This window comes from Thermobia domestica, chromosome 6, assembly GCF_964235325.1.
Source record: "Thermobia domestica chromosome 6, izTheDome1.hap1.1, whole genome shotgun sequence".
NCBI lineage: Eukaryota > Metazoa > Arthropoda > Insecta > Zygentoma > Lepismatidae > Thermobia > Thermobia domestica.
This window is the reverse complement of record NC_137459.1, coordinates 32,614,387-32,641,608: the sequence shown is the minus strand read 5'-3', so window position 1 is coordinate 32,641,608 and position 27,222 is coordinate 32,614,387. Positions and strand designations below refer to the sequence as shown.

General features: G+C 36.6%; 1 protein-coding gene across 1 annotated transcript in view; it reads left to right on the top strand.

The window, feature by feature from the left end:
- The window catches only part of mGluR (metabotropic Glutamate Receptor), a 1,220,665-nt gene that overhangs the window by 722,622 nt on the left and 470,821 nt on the right, over positions 1-27,222 (top strand). Inside the window, exon 5 of the mRNA XM_081761481.1 lies at positions 21,065-22,694. Coding sequence (XP_081617607.1) covers positions 21,853-22,694 — 842 coding nt within the window. The 5' untranslated portion in view covers positions 21,065-21,852. The remainder of the gene's footprint in view (positions 1-21,064; positions 22,695-27,222) is intronic.

Genomic DNA, 27,222 nt, shown 5'->3' with positions numbered 1-27,222 from the left:
TTCGGTCATATTCGTTTTCAGATGGCATTATTTTGAACCGTTTATTGCTTTTCGTACACGCCTAGTGATAATGTACTTCCATAGTAGAATTCGTTTTCCAGACACGAGTCTTTTACACATTGACATTTTGATCGGTCATACTGGGTTCAGTACGTCAACGTCCGCGAAATTGCAAACCAATAGATGTGTAGTGTTCATACATACGTATATCAATCTGCAAAACATTAAGTCAATCTGCCCATGGGAAATGCATGAGAGGTTGTTTGCTGAAGCCGATGGGCATGACCTTCGGACGGCCATATTGGATTTATCCTTTGCTGTCGGTCCGGCATATTTCACCAGTGTTCCTTCGTGGCCTTTCTCTATCTAAATATATGCACAGTTTCCGGATTCCCTATTCTTGGGAGTGAACCTTTACTTGTGACATAGTAAAAGTTTCAGATGTATTGCATCTGGATTGCGTTTTACAAAACTGGCTTTAATTTCAAGACGTCATCTATTTATTAGCTCGTAGGTGGTCTAGAACTCCAAAGGGCGCACATAATATTTGCATGGCTATTGCTTGCTGTTACATTCGTCTTTAACATGTATTATGTCGCTCCTCGGATCTTTGTTTGCTAACTTTTCAATTTAATGACACCTTCCAATGTACAATCATCTGTAGATATTAGCTGTAACATTTACTAGTTCTCATGCTAATTTATGTGACGGTAGGATAACTTTATATAGAAGTAGATCGCTAGAGGTCAGACTCAACATCCCTCGTCGCAAAATACAGTGCAGAAATAATGAAAATGTAAACTGATGAGCTGATCACACATTACTCAACTAACATGAATACCACTCATTCTAGCTTTGGAGCTACTTGTATAAAGTAAAAGACAAATTCTGGCCAAGCATATACTACTTCATAAATAATATCGTTACAGTTTCAGCAAAGTTTCTTTGCCTTCATCAGACATACAGGGTGAGCATAATGTCTTGCCTGATTACAAAAAAAAATATTACAGAAGAACCGTTATTTATTTTTTATTTTTTTAAATTGCTAGCCGAAGGCTAGCTCCCTTGCGAGGGTTACGCCCTCTATCCGGGGTGAGTGCTGAAAGTATTGGGGTAGTAAGGAGATTGGAGCTGATCTATGGGATGTAGGAGAACTGGAACATCATGTGTTTAAGTAACACTTTATTATATTTCAACTTTATTTCATTTTATTATAGTATCCATCAGACATTATGATCTTGTGATCATAATCATAAGGGCAGGAAAAGATGATGGTGAGGTGCACTTCACAGGACAAACACAAACAATTTGTTAAAAAGACGAATGCTGGTTATCTTCTTGTCCAGGGGCTACTCTGGACAGTGATGAAGACATGTGAAGCCCTGTTAGTATAATGGATTTACAGTGCAGTAAATGTGGGTGAAACATGATGTGGAAGATGATCGGAAGAATAGGCAGATGCGACAAAATGGTCGGGGTGATCAGGTGGAAGAGTTTTGAGATAAAGGGAGAAGAGCAGAGATAAAGGACAGGTGATGAAATTATAACCCAGATCGTAGTTGCGATCGATATCCATCGTGTCCACAAGTAGAGGGTGCCGTTGCTGAAAAAGGGGAGTTATGAATCTGAGCCTTAATTTTTCGATGTGATGAAGTAGGGTAGGAAACGTTATGCGGTCATACAACTCCTGCGTTGGACTCAGAAGCTTGATTCGGTATGCTAGACGAAAAGCATGTCGTTCGAGCACTTTTAATTTGTTGTAGAAGTAAGGTAAAGCACTAACCCAGGCGGGATGTCCATATGTTAAGACGGGGCGCAAAAATACCTTGTAGGTATTGAGTACTGTAGAAGGCTGTAATTCCCATGTGGTACCTATAAGACGTTTAAGAAGGTTTAAACGATTATAGGCCTTGCGAGTGATTTCTTTAAGATGTGGGCGCCAAGTTAGATGATGGTCGATAGTGAGACCGAGGTAAGTGACCTGTTTAGTGGCTTGAATTCGTGTACCGTCGACACTGATGTTAAGGAGATTCGGATTTTTCTGTACTCGAGAGCGCTTGCGAGGTGGAATAAAGACAATTGCCTGCGTCTTAGTGGAGTTTATGTGAAGTCGCCACTTATTGCACCATCGAAAGAAGGAGTCAATTGCTATGCTGAGAGAGGAGTTAATCTGTTGAATGGTTCGGGCTGTACAGAGAAAAGCAGTGTCATCAGCATATTGGAAAGTGTGCACATTGAGAGGAAGTGCCGGCATGTCAGCTACAAACAGAAGATATAGTAGGGGTGAGAGAGCAGAGCCTTGGGGTACACCAGAGTGAATAAAAATCGGATCAGAGAAGGAGCTATTGATGGTTACATAAGAGAGGCGGTTAGAAAGAAAGTGAAATATGAATCGGAGATAAGAAAGCGGAAGTCGGAAGCGGTGTAGTTTGAACAGAAGAGCTAAATGCCAAACTTTATCAAAAGCTTTTTCGAGATCGAAAAGGATGAGACAAGACGGTCGAGCAGTATTATAATGATTGGTAATGAGATTTAAGAGTCTGAGCAGTTGATCGTTGATGCTAAAATTAGGTCTAAATCCAGCCTGATGCACAGGAAGCAAATTATGGGTAGAGAGATGAAAATGAAGTCTGGCGACGATGATGCGCTCGAGAATCTTGCTAAATACGGAGGTTAGCTGTATTGGACGGTAAGATGCAACAGAATCTGGAGCAGAAGGACCGTTTGACATAATAATGCAAATACTAGTCAGTTACACAGGTTAGTATTACAAGTTTTTTTTTTAGACCACTTACGTTACTTATGTTACTGATGGGCGTTTTGATTAAGTGATACCACAGCACGCATTGCGCTTTCTCCTGCTTCGATGCCATTTCGCCAACTAACCCGCGCGCGCCAGGTAACGCACTGCGTCACTCTCGGGTAGCACTAGTGCCATCTATTGGTCTTTAACGGGATGATCTACCTTTTCTCGGCAAAAAAAAGTTTTATATTGGACCTTATGGGGAGAACATGGCTACCGAATTTCCTCAGTTTCTAAGGAACTAGGTATCTCTAATGGGAAAGAAAAATTTTGCAGCATTCTACAGAAGTTTATTAATGGGTTGAAATACTTAAATTTTATATTTGTCTGCTAGTTTAGCAGAAATAAATTATTAAAAAATAAATAGATTAGTTTATTTTTATAGAAATTATAATATGTCTAACTTTGGAACCAATTATAATAGAAAGATCAACTTTTTTTTTTTGTTTTATTCCTTGAGAAGAAACGACTCTAATAGTTTTAATCACAACCATATCTGATACGCCAATTAAAAAATAGTATTTTAATATAAGTATTAAAGTCCACCTGTCAAGAAGTTTGACGAGGGCAAGGCATCCGCGCCCATCCTTTTCTTCTGTTTATGTCCCGAGAGATATGAAGGGACCGTTTTCACAGCAGGTGTCAATGCGAATGTAAACATCCTGTCCTCACGTTCAATAGCCCAAGTTCGGCCACTTTCTCTCTCTTTTTTCTCTCTCTCTCTCTCTTCCGAGGAGGTGTTTCTACCCTGTAAGAAAATTATAGATATGTAGAGAAAATGGTGATCAATTATTTCTGATTGCCAGATGATAGACAAGCATTCTAAAATGCCTTCGAATTCCAAAAATGTATCGACCATAACTTTACCATCTGGTTATTTTCAGGAGGGAAATGTTTTATTATTATTATTATTATTATTATTATTATTATTATTATTATTATTATTATTATTATTATTATTATTATTATTATTATTATTATTATTATTATTTGGAGTTAGAGTGCAAAGCCACGAAGATACAAATGGCTCCATTGGCTAAACATACACATAGCTGCCCCCATTCAGAACATCCCTTTGTGCGTCAGAAAACATGCTATAACAATGCGCCCCTCGCAAAAATAGCGTAAATGCTATAAATCAGGCATTTGCAAGTAGGAACAGGGATTGGCCGAATCACAGAAATCTTACTGTCGTCACGGGCTGTAAAAGGTAATATATGACATTTTCAGAAGAAATAATTATCGGATAATTTAATAACGGACAATTTCACGGGCTGTATAAAAGAACTCGGCGTGTCAGATGCGGCCCGGGAACCGACGTTTGGATATACCTGCGTAAACATTCAACAAAAATATTTCCCCCATAGGACGCTTCTTTGTATTGAAGAGAAGCTAGTTCCGAGAAATGCCCAAACAATAGTAAGGAATTTGAATGTCAAGTTCTGACCACCAGAAATTGTCGTGGATGAATAGTTACGTTCATCCCTTATAATCAAGGAGTCCCTTGTTTGATTCCCGATGAAGACACAAGTGGTTCGGATCCTAATTTACGTTAAGCTGTAGGTCCCACCCATAGGACGTCATCATTCTGAAAGTATGTTATTTTCTGCGTATCTTGTTTCTTGTTTCAACTCTTTAGGATAAATCGAGACTAACTGACAGTGCGTAGTCTTAGCGGGGTAAGCGCGGAAAACGAAAAAGTCAAAGAAAACAGGGCTTTGCTCCCTTGTCCCCATATAACAATGTACAGTATGGACACCGTTCCAAATGGGTCTTATAGGAGCTATCATGGCAACATTTTTGTATAAGACAATTGGTGTGTGTCGTCTGCATGGTTGCCTGGGAACAAAAATGGGCAAACATGTTTTTCAATAAATAAATAAATAAATAAATAAATAAAAGAAAACGTGTATTTTTCAATTCCCATATCCTCGTCCTAAGAAGGCGCTTAGCTCAACGAGCCTAAACTTTAAATGCTTTGAAAGTTTGTTCTTTTTTGCGTATCCTGCTTCTTGTTTCAACTCCGTAGGACAGTGATGATTTCAGGGGTGATTCTGGGGAGGAATTCTCCCAAGAGCTACGAAATTCACCCTCGGGTGCTTGAGATCTTCGCAGAAATGTCTGTGGAGCACGCAATTTTTAGTCGCTTTCCCCCCTGTGCGTGGTGCCTCCGGAGGAAATGATCTGAAATTAACACTGCTATAGGATAATTAAAGATTGGCTTACAGTGCTTAGTCTTAGCGAAGTAAGCACGAGAAACCAGAAATATCACAAAAAACAGGGCTTTTGCTCCCCTGTTCCCCCGTGAAAATGCACGGTTTACACACAATACAGGTTGGATCTAACAGGGCTATTTAGAGAACGTCTTGTAGAGCATTTGGTGTGCAGTGTTGTCTGCGGACAAGGAGGCAAAACCGTGTTTTTCATTAAAAATGGAGTATTTTAAATTTCCCTCGCCCCTAGTGATGAGCAAATGCAAGACCAAGACCAAGGCCCGGGTGGTCTTGGTCTTGGTCTTGGTCTTGCACATGCGGTCTTGGTCTTGGTCTTGCACTGGAACCCTCGGTCTTGGTCTTGGTCTTGGTCTTGCACACCTAGTCTTGGTCTTGGTCTTGGTCTTGCACACCCAGTCTCGGTCTTGCTTGCAAGAGTCTTGCAAGTTTTGCTTTTAAGAAATCTATGATTTTCATAAGTAAATTTTACTCTGGATATAAGGGATAATAAATCCTACATTGCGCCAATAGTGAGGGAAATACAATGTATGTTTCTAAATGTAATATATTTTACCTTCGTGTAAGTGTGATGATACTGTACAACATGGGCGATGACCTTTACTTTTTTTTTTTCAATGGGTGATCACGCTTCACTACTTATAACAAAAATCACAACATTTCGTAATATTTTTATGTTTTAACAGATCCAATACTCCACTGGTTTCCAAACTGGGGAGGCTACCCCTGACATTGAGACGCATGAAAGAAAACCAAGACGGCACAGATCACTGAAATACCATAAATTCCAAAATTATTTTTACACTCTAAAGGCGTCAGATCTTTCTTTTCAACCACGATTAGCTAATCCTTGTATTAAACAAACTTCCAATTAAATATAGAGATTTTGTTTTACTGATTCTAATATGTACTGTATGGGGCAGAAACAAGGACATTACGCAAAAACGATGAAACAGTTAGACTTTCGAAATGTGGGCATGGAGAAAAAAGGAGAGAATCAGCTGGGTTGAACGGAAAACGAATGCGAAGGTTTTAGAAATAGTAGTAGTAGGGGAGAAAAGAAGAATTTTAGATGTAATGAAGAGGACGACATTGGCTGAGGAGGAACTGTATTATGAGGGACGTGCTAGAGGGAGGGGACGAAGGAGATTGTAGTTGAAGAAAGATATTAAGACAGAATATTGCTACGTTAAGACGAAGAGACTAGCTGAGGACCACAGTCATCGAAGCTTCTCAGCTGCAGCAAGTGACCTGCCAATAATGGCAGAATAGCTATTATTATGACGATGATGATATGTTTTGCAATATTGACCAAAATAGAGAGAAAAGATTAAAATAATAATAATTAAACCTCAATATTTTAGAATATGAAATGAAATTAAATTTGTGAGTTTTATGTCCTACGATTATGCCGGCTAGGCTAAAGGAGACGGTGATAATGAAAAATGAATGAAAATGGTGGAAAGAAGAAAGTGGTAGGAGAACCCCGAGGAAACCCATGCACACGGTGTTTGCCCACCACAAAGTTCACTTGGCGGGGGCTGGGATCGAACGCGGGACCCCAAACACCTGAACGCTCTACCACTGAGCCACCGCGGCCACAATATTTTAGAATAATTTGAGTGAAAACTGAAAACGACTCAACTGTCTATGTCTTTTGTGTAAACTCAATTTATATAAATACTTTTGACCTACATTAGAAATACATAATAACGGCATCAAACTTCAAGTTATCTTATATATAAAAGAGAACGCACAAATCCTTTGTTCCCTCATCACGCTAATACGGCTGAACCAATTTCTTTCATTTTTGGGGGGTTATTAGGATTTGGACCCTAGATGGTTTTTATCATATCACTTTAATTTTTAATTACCAGTGTCTTGAGATAATTGACCATTCAAGTGTCCATAACGTACAAATCCTTTGTTAGTTCATCATAGGTAAAAATAAACGTATTTATATGCAACCCGCATGACCGTGTCACTCGGCGGGTTAACATAAATGACAGGCGATATAATGTTAACATTTACTGCAATCTACTATGGTTTTTATCATATCACTTGAAAGCGAAAAAGTAAAAATTATCTAATTAACAAGGTTTATTGCGTTCCGGGGTGACCCCAGCGAAGCGGGGTGAACGCTGCTAGTTTGAAATAAGTACGAAATTACTCTCAGTTGTGAATATAGATTATTTATTGTTGTATATTGTTATATCGTTGAATCCTAGATATGCCGTATAAATAAGGGGACTATAAGTTATATTGATAAACAATTATTCAACGTATAAGCATCCATCTATGAAATCAAACTTGCGGTCACATGCGCTAAGTTTTTGTCAATGTCATGAAAATGTTATTTCAATATTAATTTTATAAGTACACATTAAAAATTTCCAACGGATGCTTGAACCTCAAAGCCAAGGCCATACCCATGTAGTCGGCACCTATGGTGTACGGAATTGCCGATGTTCAATATTACATTTCTTTAGTTTTGGAAGAAGAACACCATTAATATGTTTTGAAATAAAATGAAATATCTACTTTAACGTCCCACGATTATTACACTGAGGCTAAAGGAAACAGTGATGATGAGAAATGGTGGAATGAAGAAAGTACGAGGAAACGGGAAAACCCACGCACAGGGTGTTTGTTCACCAAAGAAGCTCACATAGCGCCAGTGATTTATTTGTGGATTTTGTAGAAGGGGTGAATATTTATGCAAGATTGTGTTCCGTATAACAGAACAACTTTAAAGTCGGGTTGGGACAATGTTATCTCTAAACCTACTTACTTTAAAATTATGGTACTGGTTTGTGATAGGCGGTCCCCAAGTTCTTCATTTTTTCACCTTTTTAAAAACAATTTTATGATAAATACGGATAGGTACGTTAGATAAGATTTGGTTAGGTAGATTAGTTTACATGTGTTACCTTGCTACTTTTCGTCCTACTGCTGAAGACAAGTGTGCAGCATCCAGTAAAAGCTCTATAGTTACACTGCAATCAGCACAACTTGTCGAAACAAGTGTCACACTCCTACGTAAAACAGTTTTGTTATGACAAATAATTCTTTAGTCCGTTCTAATTTGGTCTTTGAAAACCAAATTCCTTGCCCGAACAATAAATACGATAAGAGTTTACTTTGGGCAGGACAGTGATAGGTGCACATACACTTGAACCTGATTTTATTAAATAGAAGGGGAAAGAAGGTATTAAATGTCATTCCTCATATCATAAATGAGTTTTTGCACTTGCTCCTTCTACTTAATAAAATTACATTCAGGTGTGAGTGACCCTAGCACTGTTCTGTTGAAAGTAAACTTCTAGTCAACAAAACATACTGGTATTAAAACGAATCCAGAATTGAACGAGGACTGTAATATGGTCTCCGAAGAATCATGAGCATGTATTAAACAATTACCAATATGATGCTACCTAGGCAAAAAAAAAATACTTTACTCTTCTTTCACTTTTACTCTCGAAATCGAAACAGCCATTGTAGCCTACAATATTTACAGTTTTTACAAAATCACAACAAAGGATTGACTGCCGATTTCACCTTGAGTTAAGCTGAAGCATGACTTATCTAACACTGTCTTTAGAAATTAACAATATTTTCATAGAGTCCTTCAATTTAGAATAGTGCAATAGGAGGTTGGTTTACATCGGATACCTTCCCTTTCAGTTGGTTTGTCGGTAGCAGCATGATGTCCACTTTTTATCCAGCTGAAGGTATACTTTTCTGCATTGAAAGAAGTAATGTTTGGCCCATTAATGTTTATGGAAAGAAGAGATTCGAGGGTTTTTACAGATAAATGGTTTCTAACGTCAGTATGCTGTAAGTTTAAGTTGGAAAAGCCTTTCTAACATTCTGCAGAAGAAACTGAAAGCAATTCTATGAATATTTCTTCGGGAAGCAATTTCATAAACAAGACCACAATAAACATACTGAGAAAAAATAAAGAATCGCTACTAAAACATGAAGTTGAATCATTGCACTTGAAAACAGTTTATAGCTTAAGAAATGGGGAAAATATCTTCCCAGGGGGGAAGACTGAATTAAACCTAGAGACAGGGAAGTCAAAATTTAGAAGGGGGGAAATTCCCAGGCTTCCCTGGCTACAAATAAATCCCTGCATAGCGCAAGCTGCGATCGAACCAGGGCCCCATGTACCAGAGGTGCACGCTCTGCCACTGAGTTACCGTGTCCATAACATGCTCTAGTTTATTTTTGCTTACCCACTTCTTAAGGACACAACTATTCTTCGTATGATTTCCCAAAATCCAATGTGGGCCGTCGTGAATGATCAAATGATGACCAAAGTAAATCAGACACTGAAGTTATTATAGCTTGTAACAATTCATAGAATTATGCTGTCGGTCGTCTCGTGAACAACCGATTCAAAAAACGACATACTGTAGCTATATGTTACAGGAGCAAATTGACTCACATGGATTGCATAAACTACTGGGAACAAATTCACTCCGGCGGTATTTTTACTGGAGCCAAGAAGTTCACGTGAAAGATGTAATGATTTTTCCCTTTTTACATTCTATAAAAAATCAAGTAGTACCTTACTTGTGCAAGACTCTTGCGCAAGAGTCTTGGTCTTGGTCTTGGTCTTGCAGATATGGTCTTGGTCTTGGTCTTGGTCTTGCAGGTATGGTCTTGGTCTTGGTCTTGCATCGGGATTCCTGGTCTTGGTCTTGGTCTTGCATGCAAGACTCTTGCAAAAACTGCAAGACCAAGACTCTTGCGCTCATCACTACTCGCCCCCTCAGGAGACGCTTTTCCAATGAGACCGTATCCTGCCTCTTTCTCCCATTCTCTAGGCTCTAGGCCAATTAGGACTGACAGGTATTTGAATAAGTCCATTACTTGGTCGCCTAGTAATTAGCCATCATATTGGCTGCCATATTGAATTTAGACAAATGTTATCTCATGTTACCATGTAAAGTATGTCTTGTCGTGATGAAAGCTACCAGAAAAAGTAGGTTTCGTTTAGTCCTAAGGAATACGCTACATCCTAGAGTAATGCGTGCATATACGCATTTGTAACTGTGTACAGTTAATCGTTAGACAACAGTGTTGCCAGGTTGTAAGGTTTCTAAGTGGCAATAAACAATGCCATATTTAAATTCATCGGCCTCAGAAACCTATAGTTTGACACCAAAATTATCTTTCTAAGTGCCTTGGTTCACGATCTCTCTCTTTATATATATATATATATATATATATATATATATATATATATATATATATATATATAGAGAGAGAGAGAGAGAGAGAGAGAGAGAGAGATTTACGTAGGGCGGCGGCCATATTGGAAAATGACGGCTACCAGGAAAACACCTCAAATTTGAAATATATTCTCAAGACATTATTTTAAAAAGAACTTAGGGGACATTTTTTACGGACACCTATATATGAGGGCCAGAACTTTACATTGTCGGAATCCTGTGGGGGCACCCCTCTGCCCCCCTTCCCTTCGCCACTACTGTATGCTATAATATTTGTCCGGAAGGGAAAAAATTCCCAAAATAAGAGCGTTTTCTGATATATATATATATCAGAAAACATATACATACATTCTGATACATATATATTGTTCTTCCCGCGCACTCTAGAATGCATCTTGATGAACTTTCAGAGGCAACGGGGAAAAGAGGATACTTCACACCACATCGTCCAGTCTCTTATTATGGAAACATTGAGGGAGACAAACCCTATAAAGCTAACAGTATTTGGCAGCTGACAGGTAATCTCAGAAACTGGTCGAGAACCTGTTTCATTCAGACATCCACCCCCTTATCCCTCCATTTCAGCAACCCCCGCCCTTTCCGCGGCCAAGCTTAGAGTGGGGCGTGACTTACCCTCGTCAAACTTTGGCAGGTGGACTTTAATACTTATATTAAAATACTATTTTTTAATTGGCGTATCAGATATGGTTGTGATTAAAACTATTAGAGTCGTTTCTTCTCAAGGAATAAAACAAAAAAAGTTGATCTTTCTACCATAATTGGTTCCAAAGTTAGACATATTATAATTTATATAAAAAGAAACTAATTTATTTATTTTTTAATAATTTATTTCTGCTAAACTAGCAGACAAATATACAATTTAAGTATTTCAACCTGTTAATAAACTTCTGTAGAATGCTGCAAAATTTTTCTTTCCCATTAGAGATACCTAGTTCCTTAGAAACTGAGGAAATTCGGTAGCCATGTTCTCCCCATAAGGTCCAATATAAAACTTTTTGTGCCGAGAAAAGGTAGATCATCCCGTTAAAAAACGTGTAATACTCACCTATGTAACGGACCAGAATTTACATTATTCTGTGCAACGGTTATTCCGTAATATTTTTTTTTATATAATTAAGGCAGGACTTTATGCTCACGGTGTATTGCAAAATACAGTTTCTAAGGCTACATCTTATTGTGGTGTACTTTTCTTTTGGGGTGATATATTTAACTTTGTTAGCCATAACGTCATTAGCAAATGTAATTGAAATATATTGGTAACAGCGTTGGTTAACCAAAATGCCTGTCATTGCTAAATAAGATACAGCTTTAATTATTATGGAAACAAATTTAAATGATGTTAAAAGGGTTGCTAGTGCATTTAAAATGATTTATTGAAGTATAATGACAAATTAAATGTAGTTACAAAATTAATAACTAATTAAAAAGTGAAAGCTAGTTAATTGAATATTTATGAATTAGATGGGAGACATTTCCTATTACATGGTAAGAATTCTGAACATTTCCTATTGAAAATTACAATTCAACATTTATCCAAATTATAGGATAAGTAGAAGGATAGTCACTTACAATACTATTCGGCAGAAGAGACCAGAAGATCCAACCTTTGATGGGCAGGAGAGATCCATCTCTTTGTTCCGAACAATGGAGACTTCTTCAAAACAACTGCCTTGCTTCTCCACTGTACCATCTGGGCCCCGAAGCAAATTTACGGCATTCTTTTATATAAATCGTGTAACTGTGGTTAAACTCCTCTTAACCTATTTCTGTTGTGACCCATTCACCTTCAGAAGTCACGTAGCATAGAACAATATTTAGAATTTTACTGTTAGGTGGAGACTTTTAGTCTCTTCTAACTCAATGAGCATAGAGAAATAAGTCAATCTCTGGTTTTTCCACCTGTATGAAAAAATATTTAAAATGTATAACTTTTTTTCGACTTTAATTTTTTACCACATTATATATATCTCTCAGAAAATGAGAGAAGGTTCATATCTACAAACCAACGACATGAGATTGAACAGGGATAGTAACCCAATATATGAATATGTGAAGGAGACAGGGCAAGTAATAAACTGCGAAGGTGTAGCAGGATTGGCACGAGAGAAGAGTATTGTAAGAAAATGGAAAGAAACTGAATGGGTACACAACGAAGAGAGCAATAAGCTTATGAACTGGAATAGTGGACTAAATATACATAACGCAGGAGAAGGATATTGATAAAGCATGGAAGTAAGAAAAGGTAATTCAGGTGTATTTTATAGCAGATAGCTAATTAAAAGCTTATATTCTTAAAAATAAAAGTTGTTCATTATAATACCACAGGTGTGTCAATTAAGTGTTAAAATTTGAAGTGAAAGTTGTATCATTAAAAGTTGCAAATACGTAATCAATTTAAAAAATGTTAAAAATGAAAGTGCACACCTGATTGGTTCCTAGATATGACCTCTTCTCATTTTCTGAGATGTATAAGCTCTAGTCTTAGAAATTGTATTTTATAATGTGTCTGACAAAGGCAAAAATATTTCGCCGAAACTATAACGATATGGTTTATTGAATAATGTATGCTTTGGTCATAATTTGTCTTTTACTTCAACCAACATGCATAGTGTTGGAGAGAATCATGCGTGAACTGCATTGTGAGAGATTTAATTGTAAGTTTCATTTATCGTAATACGTGCTGGTTGAACTTCCTTCGAAAATTGATTTCTAATTCTTGAAGTATACACAATTTGCTTGTACATGTATGTATGTATGTACACGCGCACACTGCGATCAATATGCAAACAATAGAAATAATTTCAGTATTGTTGGCCGTTAAAGTAAATATGTTACTAGCATTCAGAGTTAATGGAACGACAAACAACATTCTATCAGGTTGGTTGACATCCGAGGTTATAACTACATGTGCAAAGTTCTTTTATGTTAGAACTTGGAGAGAAAAAAAAAAGAACGTATTTTTTTTCGTATTATTTTATTGAAATTTTAAAATAAAACATAAAATATATCATTGTTCGACGTGTATGAAAGAATATTATATCCGCATATGTTGTTGTTTTTTTCTTGCGGTTTTTTAAACTTCTTCTCGATCAGTATTCGATATACATATCACGCATTTTAATTACATTGAAAACTTACGTGACATTCTTCACTTCACCAACACACGAGGGGCGTCCAATAAGCTATCTACCTAGACAGGAAGGAGTGCAGATAGGCTCAGCTGGTTATCACTGTTTTTTGATGTAGTTCCCAAGGAGGTCTATGTACCGTTGTCACTTCGTGGGCAGCGAAGAAATCCCAGATTAAAAAAAAAAAAAAATTCTTTGTCATGACTGCAAACCACTGGGAAATAGCCTGTTGTATCTCGTCCGACGAAAAAACGTTGTCCATGCAAGTGTTTCTTCACTGAATGGACTCCTGCTTGCTCTCATGATCCCAATAGTGGATACAGGTTTCGTCCCCCGTCATCAGAAACTTGATGACCGAGCAGTGCTTCAACTTCTCCAAATCCACTCTTCACGGCGTAACACAAACACTCTGCCCACGCCACTACATTGCTCCGACTGACCACAAATTGCACAGTGAGGTTCCTCACAATGGCCTTGGCGTGCGGGACAGGCGTAATTATGCTCCGTCTCTTCCTTCCTGTCTAGGTAGATAACTTGTTGAACGCCCCTCGTATTACACTAAGTGCAGGTGCGTGAACTTGGCCTGACACTTGTCGTCCAAATTAACAAAATTTTGACTATCGTTAGCGCCACGTTAGTGCTGTTTTCTGCCGTAAAAATTTTGTTAGTGGTTCTAAACTTCACGAATGGGTCCGGCCAACTTCACGCTGAAGCTATTTTGATTTTGCTCTATTCACTAACGAAAGACTTTAAGGCATAAAACAACACTAACATAGCACTAATGATAGAGCAAATTTGGTGAAGTTTGGCGACAAATGGTGGGTTGTGTGAAGTAGGTCGTACCCATTTTGAAGTTGCTTTAATTCGTGAAGTTTAGCAGCACTAATGAAAATGTTATGGCAGAAAACACTTAACGTAGTACTAACGATGGAAGAAATTTGGTGAATTTTGGCTACAAGTGACGGGTCAACTTCACGCACTTACGATGTACTGACTTTAATTCCTAATCAATATTTCTCCAAAACATCGAGCGTATAGTTTACCAGACTAAACTATGGCAATTATATCACATTTCGATTTATTTCATTATTGAATCAAACATTAATTTGGATGGGTATGTTTTATATATAACTAATGCGTATCTATTATATTAAATTAGGTTGTTATTACCCGAAAACAATATCAAATTTTGATGCATTAACGTATGATATCGAGATTTCTGCGTATGTGCATATTCTAATTTGTAACAAATCATAACCAAATATTTAAAAACAGAACAATGTATACAGTGATTGTTCATTTAATTTCGTGACTGATGCTGTAAAGTATCATGGAGATAACTTACCGTTTATTGAAGCCCTGTCCCTTTCAAAGTACTATCCGGCTTCAAATAAGCCCCAATTTCATCACTATCAATGTGGGCACACACCGTGTGCGTGGGTTTCCGTGGATATTGCCATTTATTCCCACTTTTTGTATTCCACTATTCTGTTCATTACCATCATCACAGTCTCTTTTAACTTTGGAATATAATCGTGAGACGTTACACTACAAAAAAGTTTTCGTTGTTGCTAGAAGCAGTTCTGGAACGTCTGTTATGGAATGTGCCAGACTTTCGTCGTAACGACATAGATACCCTGGATTTTGTCAAATCGTTTCCATTTTAAGACAAATTGCAGTATAGGGAACAGTAAGAAGCGACACGGAGCTACAACTGGCGAGTAGGAAGGATAGTTTACGATCAGGATGTTGTTTTTGACCAAGAAATGGATCACATTTTTGAAGTGTAACACCAAGCATTGCCATGGTGCTATCGCCACAGTACAAATTGTCACTTGTCTGGCAGTTTACAACGAATGGAATCGTATACCGTTATAAATCTCCATATTAAAAAAAATTGCAACGTGAGACAAGTTCGAACGTACGATTCCAAACGTGTCACGAAACACACAATCAGTGGCATTTTCACAAGGATCGAACTTGTCTGATCATTTTGGGTCTTGGGGATCCAGGTGACTTTTATTGGACGACATTACTTTGGTTGTTTTGTCAGTGCCTGTTTAATTCAGTTCCTTGATGGTGGTGACACGACTTTTGTTCTGGATATATAAGAGAATCATTGGCATGAAATCCATTGATACATGCAATATTCCTATGTCTTCGTGTAAAATTTGATGACAGGAATCAGTGGAAATGTTTAACTCTCTCACAATTTTACAGATAGTCAGTTGACTATTAGGTCATATAAATAAACTTACCTTAGGATCTTTACCCTCATCCCGACTGATGGATGAACGACCAGGAAGGAGATCATCCTCCATGGACAATAAAATATGGTTGTGCGACTCGTTGGTGAATCACTAAAATATAGTTTCAGCATTTCGTACACTTCTGTAACAGTTTATCCAAGTTCAGAACAAAATTTAACATAGACTAACCGTTCCAATCAATTACTCCTTTCTCAGTCCGACATGGATTTCATGAATCACCGCAAGCAATCACATGTTCATTTAACATTGCCTGGCCTTAGATGAGTGATAACGCTGTGACGTAATCACGAGATGTTGCAACATGTACTGCAGTGAGGAGTCCACGCAACAAATAATACTGTCCGAGGGGGGGAATCTGAAAATTAAAGAAACAACCCTTGAATTATACGTATATTAGTAGCCTTGTTAAATAAAATCAGCCTCACTTTCTCATCTTTGTAACAATCCCCCAAAATGTTAACAACGATCAAAATGAACACAAACACATGCGATTTTTCTTTTACTTTGTAAAGTGTATATAACACATCTCCCAACATTTGTGCAATTCTCGCCCTATTTGTAGAAGAAGAAGAAGAAGAAGAAACGTTCTAAAAATGAAATATAATAATTTCGTGGCCTTGGAGTCACTCTATGCTGACAAAATTATACTAAAGTGTAGGCAACACACTTGTGGCCAATAATATAAACATGGTATCCATTGCTGCAATACAAAGCAATATAACAATGCAGAACAAAATTCCTATAAAAACGTCCTGTATATTATTTTAGAAGGGCTGTTGCAAACCTTAGTGTTGGTGTCCTTTGTGACCCCTCCTCATTATTACAGAGTCATGCTACATCGTGTACAGAAAAAAAATGCTTCTAAACCAACGCAGTGAAAAGATGTTTTTTTGTTATATTGAACCGTCGTGAAAACAAATGTAATTTACATAAAAAATAAAATGAGAATCAAAAAACATGGCCAACCTTCCCCTCCTCCCCATATGAGCAACAAATACACATACAGGATATTGCTATGTTATTGACAATGCTTTACATTGTCACATACCAATGTTTCATTGCTTCACATACCAATTTTTATGAGTACACCCCCAAACTAAGGATTGTCTGATACTTGAAAAACAAAATACATGCAGAAAACACAAATTTTACCCTCTGCCATGGTACGCCCACATACATAAAATGCATATAAGCGGAAAGCTTCTTCCTTCAGGAATATATTTATATAAAACTTATCTTCCCTGCTTAATTAGGGGTTGAGCTACTGATGTTTAAAATCTTGACGCAGCAGTTGCATCAATTGAGTTGATTTTAGTTTAGCGTCCCTTTCAGCAGCAAGGCTATATAAGACGTGGATCTACTAATTAACGTGGAATTCGAACCACATGAGCTCCCGCCGGGAATCGAACCCGGGTTTCTGCATCAATTGGAGTCTATGGGTTAATGTCGGCGGGAATATCATAATTCAAATCACTGATCTAGAAAACTACTTCTTAGACATTAATAGTTATCATTTTTGATAATTTTTACGTAACCCTTATCTACCCCTACTCCTAGTAGAGCTAGGAATGTCTTATACCACAGCAATTTTTATCAGATTGTAAATTACATGTGACCAAATTTGTGTAAATAGCTTTGTGTCTAGAATTCGATCTTTGCTATCTCACTTGATTAGTTCTTTGCTTTGATTATAATAGCCATCACCTGTAACTATATTCTAAAAACATATAATGCAAACTCAAGTGAGCGTGCACAGGAAGACGGAAAATGTGATCATATCTCGAGGTAAACAGGTAAGTTTTGAGGTAACAAGGAAAATGGTATTTCCTTCGTCGTGGTTGTTATATTGTGTGTTCATTTTAGAGGCTACTTCAGAAGGGCCCTTCTGTCAGAAAAGATGTCTCTTTGTGGAAGTTGTTTACTTGGTCGTTAAGTAACTTTCGTGAACTTAACAGATTTCATTCGCACAACCTCTACTTCTCTTCATAACAGAGTGTATTCTGTCACACACAACACCTTTCTATACCTTTCTCTGCCTCATGCAAAAGACCTATTTACTGCTTTTGAAGGCGTGCGTTTCAATATTTATAATTAAAGGACTACATTAGCACAACATTGTTCGGAATACAATGGTAGAGACCTCTAGTGACGAAACCTTTTATCATTATGGCATAATATCCTTTATTCCGCAAGCCGACGTCAAAATCAGTTTACAACTTGGCGATTGTGTTGTTACTCGTGTTTTACATGAGAGGTCATGCAATTCAATTATGCTATTTTAGAGATCTTACTTTGTATACGTTTTCAACATCCTTTAATGCGTTTCTCTCACGTTTCCGTGAACAAAATTTATAGATACGATACGATTAAGATAAGTAGTCATCACATTTTATTTCTTTTTATTCACTTGTCACAACGGTGTTTATTAATGAAACTCAAAACCAAAATACTTTATCGCTTTCTTCAATGTTACATGTAATTCAAGTAAGCACATGAACAGGAGATGAATATAATCGTATATATATATATATATATATATATATATATATATATATATATATATATATATATATATACAGAGTGTTGATTAATTCTTGTGTCAATTTCATTTGTTCACTGTGCAAAAGTGGTAGGAGGTAAAGCCGTGCAATTTGTTGTAACTTTAGACGAAGGGCATAAGTTCTGTTTCGCCACAGAAGCATGCCACTTGTACTAAAGATTGAAGAGATATAGGGTCAAACGTAAACTTTCGATTTTATCCTTATGGGACTGGAATGGTAAATTCTGAAAGAGCCTGACAAAAAAAATGTAAATCGAAGTGATAACAAAGAAAAAGCTATATGGTATGATTCTGCGTCGCAAGCCGACAAAATATGCGTCAATCAAGTGTCAGGGTCAGAGGTCACGGTCAGATCAAGATCACAGGTCACCTTGAGAACCCATTTGAATACTGTACAATGAAAACAACGCAATGCTCGTATCAAGTCATGTTAAACATTAAAATGAAGCAATGGAACAAGCAAGGAACACTCAATAGTAGTATGAGGTCAAAGGTCACAGGCAAGTACAAAATCAAAGGTCAACCACAAAAATCATATAGTCGCTGGGAAAACAGCAGTTGTTATAATAAAAGAGCATGTTGAAGTACGAAAGAAAACAGTTGAACAATCAAGGAGCAACCCGTACTACACTGAGATCAAAGGTCACAGGCAAATACAAGGGCAAAGGTCAACCACAAAAATCAAATTTATTTCTAAACGAAACGTGAACACAATGTGGGCGTGCTTAACACTGCACCCTACAGCTATTTTTTTATCACTTCGATTTACGTTTTTTTTCAGGCTTTTTCAGAATTTACCATTGCAGTCCCATAATGAAAAAGTCGAAATTTGACCTTTGACCGAACATCTCTTTAATCTTTAGTACAAGTGACATGCTTCTATGGCGAAACAAAACCTAAGTCCTTTGTCTAAAGTTACACCAAATTTCACGGCTTTACCTCCTACCACTTTTGCGCAGTGCACAAATGAAATCGACACACGAATTAATCAACCCTCTGTGTGTGTATATATACTGGCATATATTATTCGCTTCTCTGGGTTGAAATAAATAATTTAAATGCACACTGATATTTCTCATTTTCGATCATTTTAATGTAAGTCACCCCTCCTCAAACCCAAGTGTCGGGGCTGAGAATGGATTTAAACAGCATCAGAAGTGTCACTGTTCATCTCGGCGACCACAAGAACAATAGATTCAACACTAATATCGGTCACTTTTGACCATTTATATATATATGCATATATATTTCCCCCTCCCTCATGTTGTGAGCCATGGCATTGGAAGTTTCACCGTTCATCTCAGCGACTCCAAAAACTGTGAATTCAGTACTAATATCGGTCATTTTCGATGATTTTTTTAAATATCTCTTCCTCCCCCTCCCCCAAGTTGCGGGTTTGAATTTGGATTTAAACAGGATCGAAAGTATCACTTTTCGAAAGTATCACTAACATTAGTCATTTTCGATCATTTTTAAATATTTATCTCCCTCCTCTACATTGTACCTTCCCCTCCATAGCTATCAGGGCTGAACTTGGATTGAAACAACATCAGAACTATAACTGTTTCTCTCATCGACCCCAAACACTATGGATTCAACACTAATATCGGTCAATTTTGATCATTTTTAAATTCCTCTCCCCTTCCCCTTCCCCTTCTCTACGTTGCATCGTCAAATTGAAACGATTAAAAAAAAACGAAGCCCGACTCTCATATATGTTGAAAATTCGATCGAGATTGGTTGGGTGGTTCAATAGTTATTAGCTTTTATTAGTTTTATTCATATGTAAAATAAATATATATTGTTCTATCATTTTGATTTCGGTGTTCGTAATATATATATATATATATATATATATATATATATATATATATATATATATATATATATATATATATGGTGTGTGTATGTATGTGTGTGTGTAACATTCAAAAATTCAATGAAGTGTTTTCAAGAACAGAGTTTGGTGATGTTTCGTTTCTAATTGGATTGATATAATTATGTCAACATAACGGTTAGCTATATCTTTTTTGTGGGGATATTCATACCCGTAAACGTTGTGAAGTTTCAGATTTTACATTTAAAAAAAAATACCTATGTGAAAATTAAAGCTAACATAAAGATTCGTCACGTGTAGACTTCAGTAATTGTTTTAACCTGATCTCAATTATACTTCTTTTTTTTTTCAATGCTGTGCTTTGTAAAACTCACTTATTTCTAGCACTGCATAGTATTCGTCTTGTAATTGATTATGCTCCCAGGTATAAATTGTTTACAAGCGCAAGGGTTAAGCTAGCTTAAATTAGCTCTAAAAGTTAAACTGACCGCACCCACTAGACCAGTGGTTCTCAAACTATTTTGATTGACGGCACAGTTTACCGAACGTTCAGGACATCGCGACACATTATTTGATATTTTGGTTGTAAATAATAATAATAATAATAATAATAATAATAATAATAATAATAATAATAATAATAATAATAATAATAATAATAATAATATATTATAATAGTAAAACCAATTAGTTATTACAATGACTATATATAACACTGAGCGTTATTACTACTGCTGGACGTGTTGACTTTGACAGTTTGTCTTGATTTTAACTAATTATTATTAAATTCTTCATGATATTTAAATTCTAAAAGTTCGAAACTCACCTTAAGGGACTGAGTGACACACCAGTGTGTCGCAAAGCATCGGTTGAGAACCACTATCCTAGACTATATATGTATATATATATATTTGTTTGTGTATAAAATTTAGCTGTTAAGTTTCTAATTTTATTTTGTTTTGTTTCTATTTCAGAACCTTCGTCACTTGTGCACCGACAGCAAGATTAGTTTTAATTCGAGGTTTGCTTCTTTCTCTAGAACCGCTATTCCACTTAAAAATAATACTAATTAGAGTAATTGAAAACAATTTTGGCTCATAAGAGCGCATCTAAACTACTTGAAATAGCGTTCTCTGAGTTTTGGACTGAAGCCATGAAATCTTCATTTTCTCTATTTCTAGTTGTTATTTGACGTAAATTCAGTTTTTTCCACCTTTTTTTCGTGCAGACTCTCCAATCTTAACGCTCTTGAAAGTTATCAAGACATTTTTCTTTCAACTTTTGGCATTGATCCTTTTACTGGTTTTCGAGATGCAAACTTCGTTCTGCTAGACACGACGATGTGAACAAAAACATTTTTTTTTTCATATCTGTTAAATGTTTTGTTTCTTTACATGCCTTAAGTACAAGTGAGAAATGTCCCTTTGTTGTGTTCTCGGCACGCTTTTTTCATAATTCACAAAATGGCAGTGAACAGGAATGCTAAACTCAAAACCTACCATTCTAAATGTCCACGGCCTAAACATTTGAGTATTACTGAGAAACTTTCTAGAACGTATCACAATGTAGGCCTCTTTAATCCAAACATTCTTACAAATTAGGATGTTCTCATGTCAGGCAAATTCCCAAAACCACTCAGCTTGACTGTGAAACTATCCATAACACCATGGATATATTGTTAATGAGGCAAATTACAACAAATAGAATTACTTTCCTCCAAGCTCCTTGATCTCAAGAGGAGATTAGAGGGTTCATATGAATCATGGCAATGACAGTTAGGAATATTTGCCCCATAGTTTTCATTTTTGTCATTCTGTTGTTTGTTGCCAGTGTTGGACACCCGACGGAATCATCAGTGAAAGTGCCCGGTGATATCATTTTGGGTGGACTTTTCCCAGTACATGAAAAAGGTGAAAAGACACATTGTGGTCCTAAAGTATACAACAGAGGAGTCCAACGGTTGGAAGCCATGATGTTTGCAGTAGACACAATCAATAATGACCCATACATATTGCCGAATATTAAAATAGGTGTAAATATTCTCGATACATGCTCCAGAGATACGTACGCTCTTAACCAATCGTTGGAGTTTATCCGTATGTCCTTAAACAATCTGGATACTTCTACTCTTCAATGTCCTGATGGATCAGCTCCAATGCAAAAATTAGATGCTGCAGGTCCTGTTGTCGGAGTAGTCGGAGGTTCATATAGTTCTGTTTCTACCCAAGTAGCAAATCTCCTTCGTCTTTTTCATATTCCTCAAATCTCCCCCGCTTCAACCGCAAAAGCGCTAAGTGATAAATCTCGTTTTGCCTTTTTTGCCCGAACTGTTCCTCCCGATACATTCCAGGCCATTGCTCTTGTTGACATCGTCAAAATGCTCAACTGGTCGTATGTATCTATTATTGCATCAGAGGGTTCTTATGGAGAATCTGGCCTTGAGGTTTTGCATCAGGAAGCAACGGAGAGAAATGTGTGTATAGCTGTGCAAGAAAAAGTTCCTAGTTCTGCCGACGACCGCGTTTTCGAATCAATCATTCACAAACTCAACAAGAAGCCAAATGCCCGTGGAGTGATACTTTTCACAAGAGCTGAAGACGCAAAGTAAGTATCTAATAAAATGTATGTTTAATGTTTTGTTTGTTTATTTAGGCATCGTGACTGTGTTTATCTTTTGATTTCATTAAATTTAAGTTTGAAATTAAACTTGAAAGCTATATAATAATTGTAAATAGTGCATGTTTGTTTTGTCCTCTTTTTCAACGTTTACAATTGAAAAAAAAAAAAAAGAAAACAGTTAATTGAACGTCCTGACAAATATGTAAATTTATGTAAACCATTTTTTCTAGAATCAAGCTGACTCACACACAGCTTCCATATGCATGACTGTTTGATACAAATGCCTCTGTTGCTTGTCTCTTTCAACATATTTGATTGTCAGTAAGATAAATATATGTTACCAGATCATAAATATTTTTATTATAGGATACAAGATTAAACTTAACCAATGTAACATGAGTGTAACATATCCGTCAATGATACTCCTCTGCCGAAATATGCGTAACTTCTTTTCTGGTTTAAACAACATTCATGTTAAAGAACGTTTACATGATAGTATGATACGTCATTCGATAAGTATTTTCACAAGATCCTGGATTAATTACTCTTGAAATTTGTTCTAGTTCATCGATTGTAATTTTGTTATGTATGTTTTGCATTACTGTTTTACTTGAAAAAGTGAAGATTGTGAACAGGTTGCAGCCATTGTTTTTTGATAGAAAGATGTTTATCTCGTTTTTTTTAAAAAAAAACATCTTACAATGGACGATCTTTTTGATTGATCCTTTAGCAGGTCATCCATGGTACATTGGCCTTTTTTTTCCTATACATGAATCGCATAAAAGACAGTGCCAGCAGAAAGTGCCTCTGCCTTGTAAGTAAATTTAACTGTGCATCACGCCAGAAGTAGCTGAGCATATAAACATACACTTGAATATGAAGTTGTCATATCAAAAAAAAAAAAAAAAAAAAAAAAAAGATCTGTTATAAGATTGTTGTGGTTGCCTGTTAAAATTTAGTGTCCTTTTATGACATCGATGCTATGAGACAGTTCAAGGTGGAATCCAAACCATTGTATAGTTTTCAATGCTCTCTCATCTAATCGAACCTGGGACTGTTTACACCAAAAGCATTCTGTTATGAAATAATTGCGATGAAACGTATCGTTATAGCATGGAAATACGCAATGATACATAATAGAAATACAAATAAATAAGGCTTTTTCGTGTTGTTTATTAGACCCTGCGAAACGGGCAATCCAAAGTAAGGTAGGTATAACTATGAGTAATAAAATAATTGCTTAGTGTCGCTCGTGCAGTGTGTGAACACAGAGAGAAACGTAGTTGTGAAATGTTGATATGACATTGGAGCGCCCTAAACCTGCATTTTCGAAGTTGCAGCAGTTTACATGGATTATTATTTGGTAAACCTCATGACAGAAATCCAAGAAATGCATCATGATCTTGCAAAGGCCCAAAAGTGAACATGTTACATTATTGCAAGTTAATATTTGGGAGGATCCATTCTGAAAAGACAGTCGTTTCTTGACCGAAAGAATGACATGGAGAAAACGTTTGGGTGATTATGCGAGCCACAATTAAGACAATGTATTATGCCACACGCACACACACACCACACTGTCCAAAAAACAGTGCCTTGAACCTGAAAATATTAAAGTGTTGCTGGTAATGTTTTATGACGTGGGGTATATAGTATTCCAATACACCATTCTTAAGGGAAAACAGCGGAGTACGTAGTACACTAATTACAAAACACCATCTTTGTCTTGCTTTTCGTAGGAAACGAAAACAGTTCAAAATTTGAACGCCTAGTTTACTGCATGACAATGCACGTTGTCACAATGGTATCCTTTTGAGCGACTTATTTCAACAGTATGGTTGGAAGTCATTGAACATCCCCATACACCTCAAATAGAAACATCTACAACTTTGATATATTCCTTAAGTAAGATATTGGATATTTAGAGTACGTCGCTTTTCTACTAGATACGTCATTCTGCATGTGATAGAGCAATCTGTTGTTACAAGCGATAAACAGAACTGCTATTGGTGTCCAGCGTCCTCTATAGTGACTGCGACAACTCGTGAAGCGTAGACACTACACAAATCATATAACTGCTTTCTCTCACGTGTGATGCATCGGGAAAATTCGGTACAATTCGTGGAATTGCCTTCCAAACTCACACTTGAAAATAAGTGAAACAGGAGAAGTGCACCAAAAACGTTGTTAAACTTAGAAAATATGGCAAACGAACGATAAAAAAAAACCTTAAAGAACTATAACACGAGCACTAACAATTTTTCGAATTGAATGATCACTTAGCGGTTTTATTAACAATATTAACAACACATATTTAAAACAACAACAACGAAACGAAACTTCACGGTTATCCGACAAAACTGTATTCTAGGACAACGTACTCTCAACACTGTACTGACAAAAATTCTTGGGTAGGAGTTGGGGACCGGGGCCAACCCTTGCCTTCTATTGGGTGCTGAAATTTGAAACTCTATATCAAGCTACACGAATCCTTGCGATCACTATAGCAGTGCGAGAGCAGGTCATAAATGTGACTGGGTATTACGTTTGTACCACTATACTAAAGAGTGTCTACTTTATCAATATGTTGCCATGACTTTAATTCCTACCCTCGTATAGTATACACATTGAACGTACTACAGCTAGTCAAACTTGGTTTAAGATCTGTATTTATTTCATCTTGTAACTATCACAATCAATTATATGTGTTTGAGTGTGTATATGTGTGACAGTTTTTCTTACAAAAAGGAGTAATCTACAGCCACAAAACTATATAGAGCAATGTTCAAAATATTTGTCGCATATCTATAACTGTCTTCTGGTGGGAATATAATTTGACAATGATTTCTCAGGGCACTTTTAATACTGCTACTATGTGTATAATCGGGAAATGTATCTTTGTGGTAAATTTCAAAGGAATATATATATATATATATATATATATATATATATGAAAATTAGAATAAGTAAAACAAAATGTTGCTAAACGGACAAGAAAGCTTTTTTGTTATAAAAATTGCTCTTATTTGCTGCTCTTTCCACATTTCTTTACCGACTTACACATACTAACATTGTAAAAAATACCGGGCAAAATCGTTATCAAATTATATTCCTACAACAGCATATTAATAGGCATGCGACAATCTCTTCGACATGACTGCACATGTATATGGTGCCTTCCATTTCAACTCAGGCAAAAAAATATAAAATTGTACCATCACCATCTCAGATATTGTTGAAACTTTTTTTATAGCAACTAGACATGTTTTCAAGAGACCCATATTTTTTTGTTTTGTCGAAAAAAATTTTCCCGCCAAGTAATGGGCCATCAAAGACGGGGAGTACAATTTATGAATTGTAGAAGACATGGAAAATGGTCAATTTCGGAGCCTCATCATTCGGCTATGGGGACAGGTAGAGTTATAATTCTTGTTGTGGTATGTACATAGGGATATATATAAACTATATTTTATTATAGTTTGGTTTGCGCATGCGTATCTTTTTGTACATAAATTAACAAATGAACGTCAATTTATCTGAAAAGTCGAAGTTTACGAATTTTTTTCAAGCACTTCCGGTTCGAATTTAAAAATTCTGTTTTCACGGTTGGTAAGACCTAGTTACCCGCTTTCCGAAAAAAAATTTGTATCGCTTCTGTGGTCAACCGTTTTGTCGCAAAAAATTCGAGAAATTGTAAAATTTTCAAAAATTGCCATTTTTGGGCGCCATTTTCTCGAAAACACCATTTTTTAAAATTCTGAAATTTTGTCAGATGGTTCAACTTTACCTGAATAATAAACACCCCAAATACCATTCTCGACCAATGCTTCATGGATAAACTGCAGCCTTTTAAAGTTAGCGAAGTTTCGCTAATTTTGATGTCACAGTTAGCAACACTGGAATCAATAAAAGTGCAATGATTTGATGATGTTTGTGGTTCACATTCATTAAATGAAGAATAAATGGTTTTCTTGGCTGTTTTTTTATTATTATTTTGATTAAAAAGGCTCTCTTAAATAGTAAAATGAGCCTCCCTCTACTCCTCCGTTTTCTTAAACTGAAGTAATCTGAGGTGGAAATTACGATTACGAAACACACAAATTTCAAAAGCTGTCTATCAGTTTTACGTCCCACGGTTATGCCGGTTAGGCTAAAGGAGACGGTGATTATGAGAGATGAGTGAAATGGTGGAATGAAGAAAGTGGGAGGAAACGGGAGAACCCCGAGAAAACCCACGAGCACGGTGTTTGTCCACCACAAAGTTCACTTGGCGGGGGACACAAATTTCAAGTTCACTTAATTAAAATGGTCTTCGGAAACAAAATTTCACTGATTTTTTTTACATGGACCAATCATTTGCTTGGTTGTTGTCTTCTTTGCTAATAGCATGTAACCGTGCAGATGCTCCAATAGATGTTGGTTCACTCATAACTCATCCAGGAGTGGATCTAGGGGGACGATTGCCGCCCCCCCCAGAAGAAGAAACTTTCTTATTTATATATAAATAAAACCC